Source organism: Lagenorhynchus albirostris, chromosome 2, assembly GCF_949774975.1.
Source record: "Lagenorhynchus albirostris chromosome 2, mLagAlb1.1, whole genome shotgun sequence".
Taxonomy (NCBI): domain Eukaryota; kingdom Metazoa; phylum Chordata; class Mammalia; order Artiodactyla; family Delphinidae; genus Lagenorhynchus; species Lagenorhynchus albirostris.
Window position 1 is genome coordinate 78,287,785 of NC_083096.1, and position 12,810 is coordinate 78,300,594.

The following is a 12,810-nucleotide window of genomic DNA, read 5'->3' on the forward strand; positions in this document are numbered from 1 at the left end:
GCACCGCAACGAGAAGCCGGCGCACCGCAACGAAGAGTAGCCCCCGCTCGCTGCAACTAGACAAAGCCCACACACGGCAATTAAGACCAAATGCAGCCAAAAATAAATTAATTGATTAATTTAAAAAAAGATAACTACTTTTGAAGTGGGGTGATCAGTGGTGGCAGGAATGTTATTACTTTTCTAATCTTGTACATACTTAAAGTTCGTACCAAAAACAGCTGAAGGGAAATCTTAACAGCTTTTCTGTTCTACAAATGATTCTACTTTCCTATAACCCCCTTTTCTTCAAAAACTCATTTCAATTCTCATACACCTTCTAAAACAGGCCAACCCACTCAATGGTTAGAAGCAAAACAACTTGGAGATATCATGAACACAGTATTTTCCATTTTGTCCTACTAGTTCTTCAGAGAACTTGCTAATTCACTACAGAAAGGCTGGTCCAAATCATCTCCCTCTGACTGGGAATGTAATTTCCAGCACTGTTCCCAAAACAAAGTAATTATTTCGAATAGTCAGGACCTTAAGACTATCTACATCATCGTTGTCACCATAATAAATAATCTGAACATATATGTATATGCTAGGACCTATACTAAAATATGTGCATTATCTTCTTAAATCTAGACAACAAGCCTATGAGAGATAATTATCTCTACTCACAGATCAGAAATTGAGACTCACAATTTAAGTACTGTGCCCAGGTATTAACTGATGGAATTAAGATTTGAACCTGGGCCTAATTCTAAAGTCTGTGTTTTTCTACTTTTCCATACTCATTTCCATGTTACATTAAAAATGGGACAGATGAACAAAATACAGAAATGACAGTCTAGTCAAATTGCACATCAAGCCCATATAAGAGCCATATTTTGAAACTGCCAACAACCATACCTATCATTTCTTTTACTAAATTATAAACGCTGCCTTCTGATAAACAGAAATTAAAACAATTCAAGTTCTTGATTAACTATTTCACAAAATTATATTGGCAAATGTTTACTGATTACTTATTGTGTGCCAAACACTGTTCTAGTTGCTTGGGGATGTAGCAGCAAAGAAGACACAGCCCTGTCATCTGGTGGAAGAAAATAAACAGTAAGCATATAAACAAATAAATAAGGTAATTTCATATACTGAAAATAAAGTGATGTGTTATAATGCAACTGAAGGAACCATCTGAAATAAGATCATTAGGGAAGGCCTTTCTGTGGAGGTAATATTTGAGCTTGGATCTAAATGATGGGAAGATAGGATTAGAAGAAGCCTGAGAGGTAGTAGGCAGGGCAGGTGGTGTAGGACCTTGTAGACCTTTTACTTGTAGTAAAAAGAAGTTTAACCCTTTAAGCCTGTTGCGATGGGATATCACTGAAGGATTTTAAAGCACAGAAATGACATCTGTTTATGCTACAGAAAGATCACTTTTGAAAAATGATAGTAATGGAAGCTTCAATCAAACAAATTAAAACAAGTCTGAATAAAATCAGTAGAACCCAGGGCTTCCCTGGTGGCGCAGTGGTTGAGAGTCCGCCTGCCGATGCAGGGGACACGGGTTCGTGCCCCGGTCCTGGAAGATCCCACATGCCGCTGAGTGGCTATGCCCGTGAGCCATGGCTGCTGAGCCTGCGCATCCAGAGCCTGTGCTCCGCAACGGGAAAGGCCACAACAGTGAGAGGCCCGCGTATCACCAAAAAAAAAAAAAAAAAAAAAAAAAAATCAGTATAACCCACCATGGAGTGTGCTTCAGGAAGACTACTTGCCTTCTCTAAGTTATTTCCTTTATTGTTTTTTTAATTTTTATTTATTTATTTTTTGGCCATACTGCGCAGCTTGCGGGCTCTCAGTTCCCCGATCAGGGATTGAACCTGGGCCATGGCAGTGAAAGCCCAGAATCCTAACCACTAGGCCACCAGGGAACTCCCTAAAGTATTTCCTTTAAAGTGAACAAAAGTCTCTTATTACACATTATGAAATAAAGGATAAAAATGAAAATATCTCAGGAAGAGTTAACATAGTCACTTAAACTCCCACTGAGGTCTAAATATAAGTTACTAAATAATGGATGCCAAAGAAAAAAAGGAGAAGCAAAAGTGGCATCAGGAAAATGGACAGAAAGGCTGGGAATGCCAAAGACACCTATTTCACAAATTTGCCTAAAGCTGACTTAAAAACCAAACTCGAACTAAAATAATTCTAACAACAATCTCCTGAATATTTCTCTCAAAAGGCTTTATTTACAATAAGATAAACGATGTTCACTCAACGTAAACATAAAACAACTACAAATTACCCTTAACCATTTTAGAAAGTTAAGTTGCATTCCACCAGACAAAAAAAAATCAGGTTTATAGAAAGCCAAAAGCACTGAACTATACAAACTGTATATAATGCACTTCAAATAAAGTACTGTCTTCCTAGAGCAATCATTTTTTTCACTCTTAAAGTATCAACAAGGGAAATAAGCTCAGGCACAATATCAAAAGTAGAGGCAGAAAAATTCTGGCTCCAGTGTATCTCGTTATCGCTGACTGTAAAAAATATATTGTAATTGCATTTGTAATCCCACAGGCAGGGATGGCGACCAACTTATCCTTGCAAATGATGTAACCATACAGTTAAAGCACCAGAGCCCAAAGGTAGAAAAAGTAAGAATGTTTTAAAACAGGAAGAAAAATATGTTTAAGGAGAATACGTCCTCAGGCTTGAGCACTGCTTGCTACCACTGGTATACCAAAAACATTAAAGAATAATCATGAAAACATTACTTTACAAAGTTAAATGTGGCCATTGTCATCTGATATGGTGGAGTCAAAACCCAACTCCACCATTTTACTGTATAAACTTAAGCAGCTTACTTAACATTTCTGAGGCTTAGTTTCCACATCTGTAAATCAATTATTAAAAAATCTACTTCTTAGGGTTAGTTTAAGGTATAATGAGATACTAGATATATTGTAAATGACAAAGGGCTGGGTACATACTAGATACTTACTATGTGGGTCTTTGATAATGACTGGTACTTGATATTGTATGTTCTAATTTTACCTCTTGGAAAGAAAGTAACTTTGATCTGCTATTGGTAAATATAGGTAATCCTGCCTTGGTTATACAACTGTTTCTGCATATATTATTCAAAGAGCCACAAAACATCTCTCCCAACAATAACTTTATACACAAATGATTTGAAGTTTGGGGTCTATGATTTTGTAAATTTTATCCATCTGTTCCCTAAAAGTAAACACAAATTAAAACACTATAGGGGCAATAGCAAAAGTGGAATAAGAAGAATTAAGTGAATGATGGGTCTCACTGGTGACGTGCCATAGACAGGAAGCAGACCTAAAATTCAAATAGATATACATGGATTTAGGGTCAACCCTCTCTTCTCAGCAGGAAGCAACAAATGACTTCTCCACACTTTGTCCTAAACGATCTGAAATTTTCTGCAATCCATGCTTCCTGACAGTCTAACAGACCTCTTTTCTGCAGTAACGCAGCAAAGTGAAAAAAAACCCCACGATGTAGACAAAAAAGCAATTAACTGGGGTAAAAAAGTAGTACCTATTCAAAAAGCACACTTCCTGATTCTTTGTTTTGATTACCTATGAAACCAATTCCTATTCTTTAAAAAGGTATCTGAACTGGTTGAAAAGTAGCCGGATATGTTTTCCATTTTATGGTGTTAGTGGCGATACTGACTACGGTTGTTTCCGGTCAGTATCAAGAAGCCTGTATTTTACTGCAGCAAACATAGCTACAAAAACCTCTCAGGTGGTCGCCTCAGCTCTATGTGGAGCTCACGTTACCTCTTCATCTAGGTAAGGCCCTTCTTATTACACATCACACGTTTTAGGTCAGTGGAAAATAGAATGGTCCCACATATTCCAGCGAAGTAGGTGCATTTACTACTGCTTAAACCATAGCGTGTCTATCACCAGGAAAACAAGAAATCATTAACACGTCAGGGCCTATAAGAAATAAACGGACGCAACAATTTCTGTGAAGGTTCAGTAAAAACAACATCACCTTACAAAGCTCTGAAACAACATGTAAATCTCAACAGATTTGGGCCCAACGGCCCAAGGTCACACCAAGTCAGTCGCTATAAAATCCAAGAAATGATGAGCCTCCTGCAGTTCAGGACAATCCCGGCTAGGAACAGGGTCTGAGTTTGAGTACACTCTGGTCGAAGCTTTAATATGAACAACCCCAACCGAATGCAGCGGCTCCACAGGGAAACCCTAAGCGTTTCGGGTAGTATTTCCTTCCATCCCCAGTCTTCCCTTCCCTAGTCACCCCCCAACACTCACATCTCCGGAGCCACTTCATCCAATGGTAGACGATAGTAGTGTGGTGTTTCTTGTTCTCTATACACCAAGACGACAAGCCTTGAATAGATTCCATGGTGTTAGTTACCGACTGGAATTTTCGATCCAACGAGGACTCCAGAGCCCCTGCCGAAGAGGCCGACGAGGAGGAGGCCTTACTGCCGCCTCCGCCGCCGCCGGCCGCCATCTTCCCGGTTTGCACAAGCGCTGCTGCTCTTCTGGCGGCCGCGGCGGCGGCGGCGGGAGCGGGCAAAACAATCACTGCGAGTGCGTGAAAGCCGCAGGTGGGGAGGGGGGCCAGGGGGTGGGGATGGTGCACGCGCTAGGCTCTTCTGGAGGTAGGACGGGAGGACCAGCTGCTGGGCACGCTGGCGGCTCCTACACGCTGCAAAGAGGGGCTGCGGATTTCGACGGTTTATCGGAATTGTTCAAGGGATTGTGTTTAAACCAGTCAGTAATCACGGAAGAACTGCGCAGAAAACAGGTCCTGCAAAGCCTTTCTAAACGCCTGGCCCGGAAATTAATGGTTTTATACTCTTCGGCTCTCAACGCTTAAGGCCGTTCCCCACACTCCTCTAAGAGCGGGCATGAATATCTTAAAGTTAATACTACCCGACTGCCCCTTCAGTTGCAGAAATCTTTCTCCTTTAGATCCTCTAGCACAGAAAGGCCCAAGGCTAGTCAGGATTTTTTTTGCAACGCAATAGCAGCAAAGGGACAGCAACACGATCGCGCACGCGCTGCTTGGCCCCGCCCCCCTGCTTCCTTCTCAACCTAGAAAAAGCAGAGGGAGGTGTGATGGCGGGGCAATCTGGCCAATCAAGGGAGAAGAACGGGAAGCGCGCGCAGAAGCCCACAAGCCCCAAGGGCTAAGGAGGCGCTTCGAGTATTCGTGCGCCTGCGCAGCAGGCCAGCGCGTAGCGGGCTGGGAGGAAAAACGGGGAGAGAAGGGTGGGAGAGGGAGTTGGTCAAACTAAGGAGAGGTTGGGGGAGGGGCTTCACCGCTCCGCCCCGCGTTTTGCTTCCTAGCGAGGTGTCTCCCTTGGGGCTGTCCAGCTCACGCAGCAGGGCCGAGAAACTCCCACCGCTCAGCGGCCACTGTTATTTTCTGGCACCTGCAGCTGCCGCCGCCGCCGCCGCTGCTAATTCCTCGGGGCACCGACGCGCCACAAAGTACCTAGCAGCCATCTTGCAGTGCCTCAGAGGATGCGCATGCGCCAGCTCCAGCGAGCCAGTCACTACGCAGACTCCCAGACCAAACAATTTTTTACACTCCCTTGGGACGTTAACATTCACAGCCACTTGACTTTTTGGATTATAGGAAGAGGAAGTAAATGAAGTGAAACGAAAATTTTCCCCGTAGAATTTTCGAGACGCGGAAACAATAAAAGGCAAGATGTGATCTCACCTTCGCCAGATACGTTAGTCTCACAATTGCATAATACATTATAGTTTACAAAAGCCTTAGATATTTATTATTACATTGATTAGCACAACCTAGATTAACCGTGCAATTGCATATGCCTATGTAAATTCTCTGGGCAGATTTGGAGACTTCTTTGTTCCACTGAACACATGCAGTTATTGTATTTTAATTCTTTCACGTCTTCCCAGTAGACTCACGTTTTTTGAGGCAGGGAACCTGTTTTGTCAAGCTCACGTATAGTATTTGTTAATTCAACAAAAAGTTGTTGAACGTCTTGTGCCAAGTACAGTTTTAGATGTGGGGGAGTAACATAGCAAAATAGACAAATATCCCTTTTTTCTGGGGCTTATTGGTAGGAGACCATAAAAAATATATCAGGGAGTAATAAGTTCTATGAAGTAGCATGAAGCAAGGTAAGGAAGAGAGAGGGGTTGTGTGTGTGGTCCTTAAGGGAATGGGAATGGTGGTTTGGTGATCAAGGAAGGCTTCTGGAAGGAAGTGATACTTGATCTGAATGTTGAGCGCAAGGTAACCAAGCAAATATGGGGGAGGGGGAGAAAAACATGCTGGCAGGTGGAACAGCAAGTGTAAAGGACCTAAAACAGCAATGGCTTGATATATTAGAGGAAGAACAAGGAGGCCATTGTGGCTAGAGAAGAGGACAAGTGATAGAATATGAGATCTGAGAGGTGAAGGGAGAGAGTTCATGTAGGGCCTGGAAGGCCACTGTAAAGACTTTGGCTTTTAACTTTGAGGTGGGGAACACTTAAGCAGAGCAGTTTTAAGCAGAAAAGTTACATAGCATTCTCTTTAAAAGATTACAGTGGTTGCTATGTTGAAAATAGACTGACTGCAGAGCCACCAGAGGCTATTGGAGTAATCCAGACAAGGAAATGATGGTGGCTTCTACTAGCATGGCAAAAAAAAAAGAGGAGTGGCGTCAGATCCTGGATAGTTTGAAGGTAGAGCCGAAAGGATTGCTCATGGATTTAAGGGGAATATGAGAAGAAAAAAAAAGAGTCTAATATGACACCAAGGTTTCTGACCTGATTAACTAGAACAGTGTTTCTCAGCCTTTTTTTCCATTGCTGTTGACCCTAAAGATTCTTCTTAGATATTTTTTCCTATTCCCCCAACCCCCATGAAATGTTAATACCACAGTTATATTGTATATCTGTTTATGTACTGTCTGTATATTTGTGCTTTATACAAGAGTAAGCATGAAGTTTACTTTTTATTCAATGCGGAGTTAAGTGTGACTAAAATCTTTGTTAAAAATTAAAAAAAATTTTGATGTCTTTCTTCCATTGGATGATTCTTCTTTTTTTTTTTTGATATTTATTTATTTGGTTGTGCCTGGTCAGTTGCAGCTCACGGGCTTCTTAGTTGTGGCATGCAAACTCTTAGTTGCGGCATGCATGTGGGATCTAGTTCCCTGACCAGGGATCGAACCCGGGCCCCCTGCACTGGGAGCATGGAGTCTTATCCACTGCGCCACCAGGGAAGTCCCAAAACTTAAAAATTTTAACGCTAATAATATTTAACATTATAACTGTATTTGCTGAATAAACTTTAATGTAATTTATGTATATAAATTGTAATTCACTGCATTACATATGTAAATTAACAATTTATATAAATACATAATAGCAATGAAATCGGTTTTTGATTTTTTTTTTTTTTGCCACACCATGCGGCTTGTGGGATCTTAGTTCCTTGACCAGGGATCAAACCCGGGCCATGGCAGTGAAAGCGCTGAGTCCTAACCACTGGACCACCAGGGAATCAGTGGTTTTTTTAAAATTTTATTTGTTTATTTATTTATTTTTGGCTGCATTTGGTCTTCGTTGCTGCGCACGGGCTTTCTCTAGTTGTCGCGAGCGGGCTTCTCATTGCTGTGGCTTCTCATCGCGGAGCACAGGCTCTAGGCACACGGGCTTCAGTAGTTGTGGCACACGGGTTCAGTAGTTGTGGCTCGCAGGCTCTAGAGCGCAGGCTCAGTAGTTGTGGTGCACGGGCTTAGTTGCTCCGCGGCATGTGGGATCTTCCCAGACCAGGACTCGAACCCGTGTCCCCTATATTGGCAGACGGATTCTTAACCACTGCACCACCAGGGAAGCCTGGGAATGAGTTTTTAAAAAATCATTCAAAACTGTTATATTTCCAGCAGAAGTAAAATAATTGAAAAATTAATTTCTTAAAAAAATTTAGTGAACTTTTAACTTTATTTTATTTTTTATTTTTGGCTGCGTTGGGTCTTCGTTGCTGTGCATGGGCTTTCTTTAGTTGCGGCAGGCAGGGGCTACTCTTCGTTGCGGTGCGCGGGCTTCTCATTGCAGTGGCTTCTCTTGTTGCGGAGCACGGGCTCTAGGCACGCGGGCTCAGTAGTTGTGGCACACGGGCTTACTGACTTTGCATACAATTTTTGTATCTTCCATGAACTCAATGTCATTGCTGCTTGTGTCACACCCAAGAAAATGAGAGAAATTAAATGAGTAAGATTTTGTTCGGTAGAGTTGAGCTTTGGAAGGTGACAAAGCATTGTAATATCTAAGACTTTTTCATCCCCCAAGAGCCAACTTTTTCTCCGTGTGGGGTGATATTGTTCCCCCGGAGAATGGACTGCCATTTTCTCAGACGGACTAGGGGAGGAAAGGGGAAGGAGCAGTCCTGTGAGAAATGAGTAGAAATCGGGATTTCAGTTAAACATCTTGAGTATCAGAGGCATAAATGGCACCAGATGTTGCGAGTCTAAAGTTCATGAAAAAGTTCTTGGTAGGAAACATCAGTTTAAGAATTGTCAGTATACAGATGATCTTAAAGCCATGAGATGGATGAGGTTGCCCAGAAGTGAGTGAGCATAGATAGAATAGAGGACCAAGGACTGGGCTATAAGGAGCAAGTTTCAAAGGATATTGAAAATGAATGACCAGCGAAGGAGAACCCAGAAAGTAATGTTCTGAAAGCCATGTAATGAATATTTGTCAAGCAGAAGGGAGTAATTGTGTCAGGTGTTGCTGCATAGGTTGCATAAGTTGAGGACTGAGATAACCACTGAATCTGGCAAACACAGTAGTCACTGGTGGTCTTGACAAGGGCTGTTTCCAGGAAGTGAAGTGATTAGAGAGGGTTCTAGAGAGAATGGGAGATGTGGAGTTAATGTGGTGACAACTCTTTCAAGAAATAAAATGGGATCAGAGAAATGGAGCTGAAGCTGGAGGGAAATGTGGGTTCAAAAGGTCATTTCTTTTTTCCAAGGTGGGAAATGATGTAGCTATTATCAGATGCTACAGTTGATACAGGATAGAGATGGGACAATTGCTGGCTGATTTCCTTGAGTAAGTGGAAGAGGATAGGATCAGGTGATAGGTCCATAGACAGTTCCTTTCTTGTAACAGGAAGGTAGAATCTAGGTAGAGATTCAGGTAGGTTGATAGATGTGTTGGTGAGAATGTGCAGAAATTCTCTTCAATTGCTTCTCTTTTCTCAGTGAAATAGGTAGGCACTGCAATAGGTGCTGAGGAAGCATACTCTTAAAAAGCATCAAAGATCTATTAATTGCCAATTCCAGTGCACTGTTTACAGTCTCAGCCTTCAGCTTTTTCTGTTAGTGCAATGGTTTAGAGTAAGACACTTAGAACCAGACTGCTCAAATTCAGGCTCTGCCACTTGCCGTTGGCAATTTACTTGCGAGTGGCAATTTACTTTACTGCCACTTACCATTGGCAATTTACTCTCTGTGGTGCTATAATTATTAAATGAGTTAATGTGTGCACAGTGTTTAAAGTAGTGCCTGGCTTAGTAAAGGCTTGATGATGTTGATGTCAGCTATTATTTATTATACTTAAATCTTTCTTAAAATTCATTTCCCTTTGCTTCTGTTAAATATACAATCATTAATCAGATCCCACTAAATGGATCCTTTCTCCGCCCATTGCTAGTTTTCTTACCCCCTTGTGTTTGCCAAAGTTCCATTTTTAGCCCTTCTCTCATTTTTATGCTCATTCTCTCCCAAAGATTAAATTTATCACCTGCATTCAGATTTATTCAAGTTGGATATCCTAGTTATCTTTGATTCTACCCCTTCAACTAGTTATCAAATCTTGTAGACTTCTACCTAGATATTTCTTGCGTGAATTCCCTTCTTTTCATTCCCCTTGCCCTCTACCTAAAGATTATCACCTTTCTACATATCAACAGCATCACGATCAGCTTCCTAGTATATCTCTTCAGCTTATATACATTACCAGACTAATCTCCTAGTTTTCCCCTACTCAAAAAACAAAACCAAAAAACTTCTTCCTTGTTATGTACCAAGTTAAGTAAAAGCCCTAACTTTTAAGACCCTGCACGATGGTTCCAATCTGACTTCCCAGTATTATCCCAAATGCCTTTTCTCCAAGGTTCCCTGGGCTCCAAACTGTTCCTTTTCCTTAAATATATCCTGTAATTTTCTATTTATAATTAATTCTGCCTAAAATATCCTCTTCTATTACCAAAATTCTACCTATCTTTCAAGAACTATCTTAAATTGCCTCTTTCAGGCAAACTTCCCTGATCATTCCAACTGGATCGAATCTTTTGAACAGTAGCATTTTCTGCCCTGAATAAAATTACATGTATGTTAACTACAGAATATTGCATTGGATAACATGCAAAAGCACCCTGATTGCTAAACAGTGTTAGTTATGACTGAATTGTTTTATCCAAAAACAATTATTTGGTACCTATATTACAATGATATTGCCATTGTTCAAGATATTTCTGGAAATTCATCAAGGTAAGCCACATGTAGGAAGGACAAATCAGTCCAGTAACTTTATATTTGCATTTTTTAACAAAGAAAGCTATTATCTACCTTGATCATTTCACTTAATTCTCCATGATAAATTCCAAATGACTTTTAAAGTTCTCTCCAGAACGCTACAGAGGACAAATAACTGCCGTTAACTAAAGATATAACTTCAGATTATGAAAGAAATTACTAAAGTTCACAATGTATTCTAAGTGATAACAGCATCCCAAGATAGGAACTATTCTGAGTCTAGCATTCATCTGAAAGAACACGTCTGTCCCTACCACCTATTTCACAAATGAAGCAGCATGTGTAGGGACTAAGTTTGGGTTCTAGTCAAACCTGGGTTCAAATTAAACTCCATCACTTACTAGCCATAACCTTGGAGCAAATTACTTACTCTTAGCTTCAGATTTACTCTTAGCTTCAGATTTCTCACCTCTAAAATCTACTTTCCTCATAAATTTGTTCTGATAAAGGAGGCAATGCATATCGAGCACAATGCTTAATACAGTACGGGATCAGATAAATTAAAAAAACCACCACCCTGAAGCACAGGGAGTTAAGACTTAAAACAAGGATTAAGTCTCACTATGGGTACAGTAAGCCCCCTACAGACGAACCTTCAAGTTCAGAACTTTCAAAGATGCAAACATGCCCCTGTATGCCAGCTGTTGTACTGTACTACTGTACTTTTCAAGGTACTGTACTGTAAGATTCAAAATGTTTTGTTATGTATTACTGTGTGAAAAGTATTACAAACCGATTACAGTACAGCAATTGTGAATTGGGTTTTGTTGGATGTACGAACAAATTGGACTTATGAACGTGCTTTCGGAATGGAATATTTTATTTAAATTTATTTTTGCTGTGTTGGGTCTTCGTTTCTGTACGTGGGCTTTCTCTAGTTGTGGCAAGCGGGGGCCACTTTTCATCGCAGTGCGCGTGCCTCTCACTATCGCGGCCTCTCGTTGCGGAGTACAGGCTCCAGACGCGCAGGCTCAGTAGTTGTGGCTCACGGGCCTAGTTGCTCTGCAGCATGTGGGATCCTCCCAGACCAGGGCTCGAACCCGTGTCCCCTGCATTAGCAGGCAGATTCTCAACCACTGCGCCACCAGGGAAGCCCTGGAACTCATTCTTTTATGCAGGGAACTTACTGAACTTTATAATGAACAAAAAGACTCCTTTTAGGTCTTCAGCAAACAATACATTTTTGAAGTTGTGTATAAATTATTTACACGCATATTTGTAATAAATCCTTTAATAAAAGCAAAAGCACTTACTTCTGACAATGTTTTCCCCTGGATTTGCTTAAATCACGAAATATCAATTCTCTAGCTCCTAAGTCTCACAGATACAGGCTTTTTTTTAGGTTTCTTCCTGCTCTAGGAATTAGTAATGTCATCTGTCTGGGTTATAGTTTGCTTATCTCTAAAAAAGAGGTTGTATAGTTTTTCCTTAAGGCCTTTTGCAGTCCCTTGTCTCTTTCCACCTTTTTTATCCTAGCACTCTCTAATACTGCCTTAAAATTGGAACTCTAACTAGGGCCTGAAACAGTAACTTTTTAATTTTTAAAAATTTTATTTATTTTTGGCTGTGCCATGTAGCATGTGGGATCTTAGTTCCCCAGCCAACGATCCAAACCGTGACCCCTGCCTTGGGAGAATGGAGTCTTAATCATTGGACCGCCAGGGAAGTCCCCACATTTTTTTTAAAGGGGTTAATTTGATAACATAGAATGTTTTAACTTCTGGTCAAGTATTCATTCTGACACTACTTCCTAGTAAACTCCAATTAGCAGGGAGGAACTCTAATGGCTCCTATGTTCAATCCATTCTCAATACATCCTCAACAGGCAACATGAAATGGAACGATATTTATGGTAAGAATTTTGGACTTCTATGGATACTTATTCTGACCCAAATACTCCTAAAATCAAACCAGAAACATTAAATGCTTAAACAGAACTGCATCTTGTCAGATTCTTGGGGGTGGGTGGGTAAAAGAAATTACACATTGTCTTTTAGAAAAGGATTGGTTTCTTTAATTAGTAAAGAGAATAGGCTAAATTCCCAAATCCTATTCCCTTTTACAAACTGACCCATAACATCCTCTTTGGACTCTCCTTCTGTGTCCATTTCACCCACGACACACCTTCTCATATATTCACCCATATGAGGAACTAATTTCCTGTTAAGACCACTCAGCCAAGACCAGAAGTAATCTGTCAACCTCGTGACTATCCACTGAAGGTTAAG

At 40.9% G+C, this 12,810-nt stretch overlaps 1 protein-coding gene across 5 annotated transcripts in view; it reads right to left on the bottom strand.

The window, feature by feature from the left end:
* RPRD2 (regulation of nuclear pre-mRNA domain containing 2) overlaps nt 1–5,434 on the bottom strand; it is an 85,802-nt gene extending 80,368 nt beyond the window's left edge. For all 5 annotated transcript variants that reach the window (XM_060139038.1, XM_060139039.1, XM_060139037.1 and 2 more), the window contains exon 1: nt 4,314–5,434. In XM_060139038.1, coding sequence (XP_059995021.1) covers nt 4,314–4,518 — 205 coding nt within the window. In that variant the 5' untranslated portion in view covers nt 4,519–5,434. The remainder of the gene's footprint in view (nt 1–4,313) is intronic.
* Between the last annotated feature and the right edge of the window lie 7,376 nt (nt 5,435–12,810).